General features: G+C 34.5%; 1 protein-coding gene across 3 annotated transcripts; it reads right to left on the bottom strand.

Moving 5' to 3' along the window:
- On the bottom strand, window positions 1-7346 carry LOC109331641 (diphthine--ammonia ligase). Of its 3 annotated transcripts, XM_019566270.1 has the most exons (12): window positions 7151-7346; window positions 6994-7065; window positions 5799-5878; window positions 5090-5315; window positions 4766-4798; window positions 4304-4386; window positions 4096-4168; window positions 3449-3782; window positions 3010-3341; window positions 2236-2573; window positions 883-1237; window positions 1-511 (listed from the first exon to the last, which is right to left on the bottom strand). In XM_019566270.1, the coding sequence occupies exons 1-12, from the start codon at window positions 7226-7228 to the stop codon at window positions 293-295; spliced, it is 2223 nt and encodes a 740-aa protein (XP_019421815.1). In that variant the 5' UTR covers window positions 7229-7346; the 3' UTR covers window positions 1-292. The 3 variants fall into 3 exon arrangements, with proteins under 3 accessions (XP_019421815.1, XP_019421817.1, XP_019421816.1); XM_019566272.1 differs by lacking the exons at window positions 6994-7065; window positions 7151-7346 and having other exon boundaries at window positions 4350-4386; window positions 5154-5315; XM_019566271.1 differs by lacking the exons at window positions 5799-5878; window positions 6994-7065; window positions 7151-7346 and adding an exon at window positions 5749-5772.

Below are 8978 nucleotides of genomic sequence, written 5' to 3'. Positions count from 1 at the left end.
TTTATTCAAATCTATTATGAAGCATTCTCTCCCACAGATATTTTGTAAATATTCTAACATGTATATAAAGGGCAAAGGTATTGCACCCTCAAATGCCTACTTATATTCTCTATCAACCAATAGTAACTTTGATTAATAAATAAATATAATTGATCGATAAGATAGACAAATTGAAAAGGCAACAACATTAGCCATTAAAACAAAAAAACTAACATCAGCTGCAAAACCACACAGCAACTGAACTATCCTCGAGCCCCTTAATCACTCCAGTTTGTTCATAAAGCACATATACTCAGGATTTCCGAGCCAGTAATTCGCAGGTTACGACATCGTCCATGGATGAAGCAGCCCTCCCAGCACCTAAGACAGGAACTATGTTGAAGATTGGCTCCTCACCATTCAAAACTTTCTGTTGACTCATCTCAGCAAACTCCGAAAGTGCAATGCTGAACATAGGCATCAATTCCTCTGCCATCAGTTGAAGGCTTGCGGGGATGTAGAACCGCAAATTCTGAAGAAAATATGATAAGTTACATTGTAAGAATGATCAGGACCAAAAATAACACAAATGAGGGGTGGAATAAAGACCCCAAAAATGCATGGATACATGCATGTTTTAATTTTCACAAATGAAAAACGAAGAGCCCATAAGTACATCTTGATTTAAATAAATTAGAAGAACACATGGGATTCTAAGCTTTTCCTTTATCTCCCTCCTGCAAGGGTTTGAGGAAAAAAGTACAATCCACAATGCCGGTTATCAATGAAAATCATTTAGAAAACAAGAAATGAGTTATACAAAGTGGACAACTAAAATATGATCTGTAAAAAATGATGAATACAATTAATATGGTATTTAATATTTTCCACAAATATACTAACCATTATATCTTCCCAGGAAAAGTCATGATCACTTATAACTTTGTTGAGAAGATAGACACAGAACTTCGATAACTTCTCCATATGCACCTTAGGTAGAGAGTATTGACCGTCATTGACATAATCAGGATGCGGGGAATCAAAACATATCTTTGCAGCCATCTCCCTTGTAATAGACACTATACTGGCACATATCTTTCCTGGAACCACACATTTCTGAATGCAAGAATCATGCCAATCTTCCTGCTTGAAACCCCAATAATATGGTTCCTTTGAACAAGATCTTTCTGTATTGGTCTCAATTTCTACATCTGTGTCATCCTCGACATAAAGAACAGGCTTTACTTCTACGTATGCTCTGGAAAGCCAAAAAGTGAAGGTTGGCGCCAAATGTTAGCTTTCATTCAACCAAAAAAAATTCAATTGAAAAAAGCAACCAATCATAAGACCCAAGCCTTAGTCCCACTAAGTGGATCGATTGCATGGATCGAACAACATCATATTGACAAAGCATAAGTCTTTCCTAATCATTTTGCCTACAGATCGAATAGGTTTTTCTTGACCGCCTTCTGCCTATAGAAATTGGACTAACTTCCATTTGATCTACTCTACTTTCATTATTGGGGCTTCTATCTCATTCACACATGTCCATATCACTTAAGACATGATTCTATAATCTTTTCTACAATAGGAGCTACCTCAATTTCTCCCTAATAATGCCTTCATGCTATCTTATCTAGTGTGTCCACCCATCTAACGCAACATTCTCATCCTTGTTACATTGACTTTATTCTCTTGTTGATATTTTACGGTCCTACATTTAATCTCATATAACATCATGGGTCTTATAGTTGAGGTAAAATTTTCCCTTAAGCTTGAGTAGTGCCTTTCTATCACATGACACCTAAAGCACTCTGTCATTTCATTCATTGAATCCTACGGTTTATATCTTTCTGAATTTCCCCATCATGTTGTATGATTGATCCAAAATACTTAAATTTAGTAATTATTAAATAAAAACTGAATCCCCTTCTAACCTACCCTGCTCCCGCCTTCAGAAAAGGAAAATAAAAAAGAACGCCAAGATAATAAGTCCGATAATGTCTCAAATAAAAGGAACAAAATAGTTGCCCAGTTGTACTAAAAGGACACCAGAACCTCAAAATAAGAAACCTAAAATAATTAGAAACCAAAAGAAATTATTTTTTAATAAAAAAAAAACATATAGTGAATAATAATCTCTAAAAGTATGTAAATCTCCTTTACAAATTGTAGATCCATCGAAGTGTCAAACTGCGTTGATCAAACAAGAACCACATTTAACAAATTGGAGACTTATGGGATACACTACAGTACCTTTTAGGAAGATCAGGAACAAGAACATAAAGGAACATGGGATCTAATACTTTGTCATTGTGCCCTTTCCGTAAATTGGAGATCTTCATCTGCCTTAAAATTGTTTCTTGTTTCTCCTGGATATCAAGTCTCTCCAAAGATGAGACATTTTTAGAACAGTAAACAACAAAAGCAATTGAAGATGTTGATATTGAACAATTAAAGGACTTTGCCACTGCTTCACTGTTTTTTAGTGCTTGTTCCAGTTCAACACTAGGGCCTCCATTGCAAAGATTCATTGTAGGAGGGTCCAGCCCCAACTGACCAGCCATGTGAAGTATACCCTCATGCAAGGTTGCCTGAATGAAAAAAACAGAAGTTTCAGACTTTCACTGGATACAAAAGTGAGATAATAGATATCATATATTAAATACATAAAGGACATTTATGAGATAATCTAATCGTTAAATCTATCTGTGCTTACATTATTTAATTAAAATGATTAAATGTGCACATTTTCATTTTTTAATAAGTGCAGCTAGAATGCAACAAATAAATTTAATTTTACTTGAATTTGATCATATCAAAGAAACCAAAAGTGAAGGCAGGTTATAAACCAACTTGAATGAACAATACAAGTTTTCATGTGTCAACTGCTGTCAGTTATATATCAAGTCAACTTTCACGACGATGCAATGAAACAAGAACCTGATACAGATATCACATTACACATTCAATCCTGCTGTTCACTTGACAAGTAAAAAGTGATTGACTGCTGAGAGCAGTTGGGTATACCTGGCTGTATGGCCCAATGCAACTAGGTGCCCAAGAGGAAATACTCTGCACATGCAAAACCTTTTTATCTTTATTGTTTGCTATCAGAACTTCAATATATGCTCTGCTTAAACCCATTTCTACTAAAGGCATTTCAACTGTACTACGGGATGGGACACCAAATGGGCACTTCTCCTGTGTTATAAACCTTACATATGTCTCATTTGCCTCAGAGAACTTGTTCATGTCATCAATGTAAAGGTGAATATAAATAACATTCTCCCAACCAAAACCAAAGGACGCTAATTGTGACTCGACTTTCTCCAAAACAGTCTTCAAATCTTCCTGCAAACCTGCTCTAAATAAATAAGAAAAACCGGAGTCAAAGAATGTAGAAGTGTAAGAGGCAAGTTATGCCATTTAAACATAAAACGGAAAAGTAAAGAATAAGAGTTATGACCATTGCATGAATCTTGCAACCAGCAACATAAGGAAAATGTGCTCTTGTTATTCGTTCTTGAAATGATAAATTTATGCTCTAAGCCATCAATTGGATCAACACTATAATCCACAGGCTTGCATGTGGCATCAAAATTTTCTACATTGTCGATTACTTCAAACACAGATCCCAGTTTATGTGTGCAGACCTCATTTATTTTGTCCTGTGATTTTAAAGACTGGATGTCTTCCTTATTTTCCAAATGAAATGCCAAGGGATGAAGGACTCCAACAGGGGCTATGGAATCTGAAGAGTGCCTCACAACTTCATATTCATCAAGCACAATGCGAGCATTCTGGAAATTTGAAGGAACACATGCAACAGAAGAAAATAGAAGAAAAATATTGATTATAAATTTCAAGTGTGGCAAGAAACTAATTTATAAGATTGAATTCTCCAGATCACTCGGATCAGGATCACAAAACTGGCATCAAAACAAACAAGCATTTTACGACCAAACTTATACACAATAACTAAGATCTTATGGATAACGGCAAATTCAGTGGTTAGTGGACCACGCAGAGTGAAAATAAATAAATCAATACCAGCCTCAATGACAAGAAGTCCAGAATTTTCATTTAACCACAGCAATGACGGTATGAACTTACAGTAAATAGAGGGCAATCAAGAGTTAATGTTTCATATTCTCCTCCTTCACCACAAACATTAATTCCATATAACCTTCAAAAAGTGACACAAGAAAGAATGGGTGAAACAAAAATAAAGAAAAATCAAAGAACGGTGTTATTGTTGAAACTTGGAAGGAACTACACAGATATCACAAAAGAAAAAGGGATGATGAATAACTTTACATACTCTTTCAACTTATGCAAATAAGGATTTAAGAAGGCTAATTCTTTACCCAAGTGCTTTGCAGGATCCAAACCCATGGCTGCTACCTTTCACCATAAATAAAGCATTAAATTCCAAACTAACAGTTATCTGACGCAAGTTGAACATAAAATTACTTAGTAGGAGGAAATGGTTTAACTTTTACACCACTTTTGTTTCACTGCATATTACTCATATGACTCACCACCATATATATTCAAGCCAAAAGAAACCTCAATTTTATTAGATTACATGATAGCATTAGCATCATGGAACCTTTAAACGATGTCAATTGATATCAGGAAAAATGCTCAATGCTATCAAAGCATATGATAAGTAAGACCAACCAACCATATGATAAGAACATAGGACATCCCTCGCATTTACAAATCAAAAAGAAAAACTAAAGTGTAAGAAACATTAGAAACAAAGTTAAACAAGTTATACCTTTACAGTTACAGCCACAATTCCATTTGCAATCTGGTCAGGAGCAAAATGGAGTTAGAATTATCTGAACAGAAAAGCGCAACCTAGTCATGAGGATCCCACCATATCAGTGACGGATCTGGGGAGGGGTAAATATATCTATCCTTACCCCAATCCCCAGCAAGCAGAGAGGTTATTTCTAGGATTTGAACCCATGAAATACATGTCATAAGGCAGCAACCTTACCATTGCACCATTGCTCACCCTCAATGAGGAAAAGTTAAAAATCTTACTATTTAATTGCATATGTGCATGATATCAATGATGCTGCAAAACACAATTTACCATTTCCTGGAGGAGCAATGACTGATCTTGTCTCCATAAGTATGCCAGAGAAACAAAGCCTAACCTTGAACAAACACTTTCCACCCGCAATCTCTGATAGTCAGATGCAATGGCTCCAGATGATACCGCATTAACTGAGGGAATCTGTCTTTTCACTTCACATAACAAATTAAACATATCTTCAACCTCATCACCTTGAGTTATTCTGTAACCAAGCTCTTGATGCCTATCATGAAATATCATATAAAGGTTAAACTGAACATTAAATAAATTCATATATCCAGGGAATTTGGAGAGTACAATGTGAAGAGCATGTTTCATTAAAAAATTGAAGATGGTATAGCTTTAGTTACAGATCTTCAGTTCAAATGTCAACCTCCAGTCATACAGGCCACACAAGGCAAGTTTGAAAGAGATAAAAAATGCAAGAGTGAAATATGAAAGGGATAAAAAAGAAGGGCTTGGAATCATTCTAGAAGTTGAACCCAATAGGTGAAATGTTTTTAGTTTACCTGAATATTAGGAAAATCCTGAAATATTATTGATGACAAAAATATTGTGTGTTCTCTATCTCGTAAAATTCTTTTGAATTTCAGAATACATATATGTTAGTAAGACTTCAATTACATCATAAATGCCCTAAAGTTATCTAAACTAACCTGCTAAAGTCCTAAAATAAAACAAAAAGATTTATGGTTAGAAGGTTTGCCTTGTGGATCCTTGTATTCGCCTCCTGAACAATGGCAATCCCATGCATTCAGCATAGCTGACAACAATTTGATGCCCAACCTGAGGAAATCATTTAGCAGCCCATTTTCATTCTAAATTATGAATGGAAAAACACACAATAAATATATGGAAAAAGTCTAAGATGGTAACTGATGTAATAGTTAAATACAAATTTCTTTAAAAATGTCACTAAAGTAATGAAAACTAAATTAAAAAAAGAAATATTATCAAGAAAAAATGTCAGTAAAGAGAAAGATGGACAAATTGCCAACTCAAACATAAAGGGGAGTCTAGAACCTGCCATCTCGCCCTTTACCTAATCAAAAAGGGGAGGGAGTTTGATTAGTCTCATAGTTCATCTTATTCCAAATAACACCTCCATGTACAATTAACTTTAACCAAAGAACTCCCCATTTTCTACTACCCCTCTATCCATAAACTCTCTAGAATAAGTCTGTGAACTCCATAACACTGTCTCCTACATCTTCTAGAACACCTCAAGCCTCCAAATTAGAAGGCATAGCACACCAATACATTGGGAAAATGTCCTAGCATGGTTTTAGGACTTTAGCAGGTTAGTTTAACAAAAAATGATGAAAACACTGATTCTCTGTTATAGACTTCAACAATGCACACAATTCTTACTTTTAATGTTATCTTTGAATTTTACACTGACCACAATTGCGGTGTGACATCGAATCCAATGATGTGGCCACATCAAGCCGCAACACAACTGCATCGGACCGTACCAAGCCACATCGGTCCGCATCGAATTCAAAAATATATTTTTAATTAAAAAATAATTCATACCAGAACGACCACCACAATCGTTGTAACTACAACCGCAGTTCTCAAAACACTGACGAAGAGCAATATTCCTCGAGTCAAGTAGGACCACTATGGGAGGCAAAACACTCCCTTCCAAGTACTTAACCCGTGACTTGAACTCGAGACCTCTAGTTAAAACCAAACAACCTCCCCAGTTGATCTACGCGTTTGATGGTTAAAGACTCTAATTATAATAATAACTTAAAGTCAACATAATTTCCCCTGAAAGTCACTATTTCTTAAATTATATACTCATCTTAAAATACACACATTTATTTCAAAATTGACAAAAAAAATTGAAGAAAACTTGCAAATTGAAATTGACTTGTGCAGGTTAAGAAACATACAGTTTGGTACATGTAGCTATCGAGCTCGTCCACAGAATCATCAACTGGCAACAAATTCGCCAATGCAACAATCTATTGCAACAAAAAATAGGTCAAAAAAATGAAAATTATAAAACCAAAAATGCAAAAACCTAACCAAATTTGATGGTAAAAAAACCTGGTGGCCATATTGAATACACTTCATCATTGCATAGCAGCTATCTTTGCCACCGCTAACAAGTGCTACTACCTTCATTATTACAAAAGATTGAAGCTTGATTCAATTTGCAGAAGTGAAGAGGGTTGTTGAGTTTAGGGATTTTTCACACTGGGAAAGAAACAAGAGTGGGAGTGAATGAAAATGACAATAAAGGTATAAAAAGTTGCGTTTGGGCTTTTTGGGCTTAGTAATAATAAACATTAGTGTATAGATGATGAAATTGAATGAGGGTCCCACCCCATAAATTTACACTACTTCTATGTTTTATCTGGTTGATACAAGAAAGTAGGAAGAGAAAAAATGTAAGAAAATATAAAATATGAAAAAATTGAGTTGTTTAAGAGTGAAATGAAAACGAAAGAGAAAAGAAAGAAATATTTTCTTATATATCTCTTTTTTGGTTGAATGAAAAGTAAGAGGAGAGAAAGATATTATATTTTTTTGGTATTATCAAGCGTGTTATCTTATATTTTGGACATGAAACTAATCTTTTTGTAGTGTGTAATTGTCCCTGCCAATGAGTGTCGCTCCTAGGAATCGAACATTTGACATTTTGGTCATCCTGAAGATCTAGCGCGGCCTTACATCACTAGACTAACACCTTATTGAGAGAGAAAAATATTATATTTGAAAAGACAAAAACATCCTTAAAACAAAAAAAAAACCGAAAAGCTATGAAGCACAGATACGGATACGTGTATCGGATACGATCCGTCGACACGCATTTTTTCTAAAATGTAGGATAGGATATGTTCAGGGATACGCGTATAAATTAATAAAAAATACATAAAATATGATAAAATTATAAGTGTAGATCAAAATATTCTCTCCTACCCTCTTTCTCCTCTTTTCTGTTAAGAAATAAAGGTAAGCCATTTATTTATCTTCTCTATTAATACTTACACATTCTCTTCTCTTTATAAACATACTAAGCAAAAAGAAACTAAGAAGTAAGAAATGTAAGTTTTTTTCTGTTTGCTCTTCACAACATACCTATGGCGGTAGAGGCAGTAATACTAAGCACCGACCGACAACGTTATGGATCGGAAAGTACCAGCTATTCGAGGGTCAATGTGGTGGGATGGTAAGTTGGTATGATGTGACCTTTAAATAAGTGAGTGTTTATTGAAAACAAATCTATCTTATCATAAAAACGAATCTATATGTTCTATATTTTATTGAAAACAAATCTATATATCCTATATTTTATTTAAAACGAATCCGATACGTGTCTTGATATTTTTTTTTTATTTTTGGATACTCTATGGACACGTATCCTTCACGAATCTGAGCGTATCAGTATCGGATACGTGCCGGACACCGACACGCGAGAGTATTTGGCGAATCCGTGCTTCATAGCCGAAAAGTATTAAAAATGAGAGTTATTAAGGTCATATGTGTCACACGAGAGAAAAGTTTAATTTCTATACAAGTTCTCTTCCTTGTACTTTTTTCCTCCCTTTCTCTACTCAAAGAGATTAAATGGAAGATTTATCTATATATAGATAATCAGTAATTACTTTGTGTCATTGTTCAGTAAATAACATGAGGTCTTAACATTACTCAATCTCCTACCTCTTTTTTAACATAAATGTTTTTCATCTTTAAGGTTTTATAGATATCTAGCAATTATTCCTACAATTTAAAGAAGTTACATATCACAATTCATGGCTCAGATAAAATATATTTACCTCATGTATCAATATATTTACCTCATATTGCACCCAACTCAAATGTGTAAACCTTATATTCTCACTATGAGAAAACATGTAAATATCATCCTCAA

The sequence above is a fragment of the Lupinus angustifolius genome, chromosome LG17, assembly GCF_001865875.1.
Source record: "Lupinus angustifolius cultivar Tanjil chromosome LG17, LupAngTanjil_v1.0, whole genome shotgun sequence".
NCBI classification, from domain to species: domain Eukaryota; kingdom Viridiplantae; phylum Streptophyta; class Magnoliopsida; order Fabales; family Fabaceae; genus Lupinus; species Lupinus angustifolius.
The sequence above is the reverse complement of the archived record's forward strand: the minus strand, read 5'-3'. Positions and strand labels throughout refer to the sequence as shown.

Excerpts from the sequence above, each read along its gene's own strand:
- LOC109331641 (XM_019566270.1), bottom strand. The coding sequence starts at position 7,228 with ATGAAGGTAGTAGCACTTGTTAGCGGTGGCAAAGATAGCTGCTATGCA. Across the intron at positions 7,066-7,150 it reads GTATTCAATATGGCCACCAG|ATTGTTGCATTGGCGAATTT; the intron begins GTTTTTTTACCA and ends TTGTTGCAATAG. Across the intron at positions 4,799-5,089 it reads CATTGCTCCTCCAGGAAATG|ATTGCAAATGGAATTGTGGC; the intron begins GTAAATTGTGTT and ends GCTCCTGACCAG.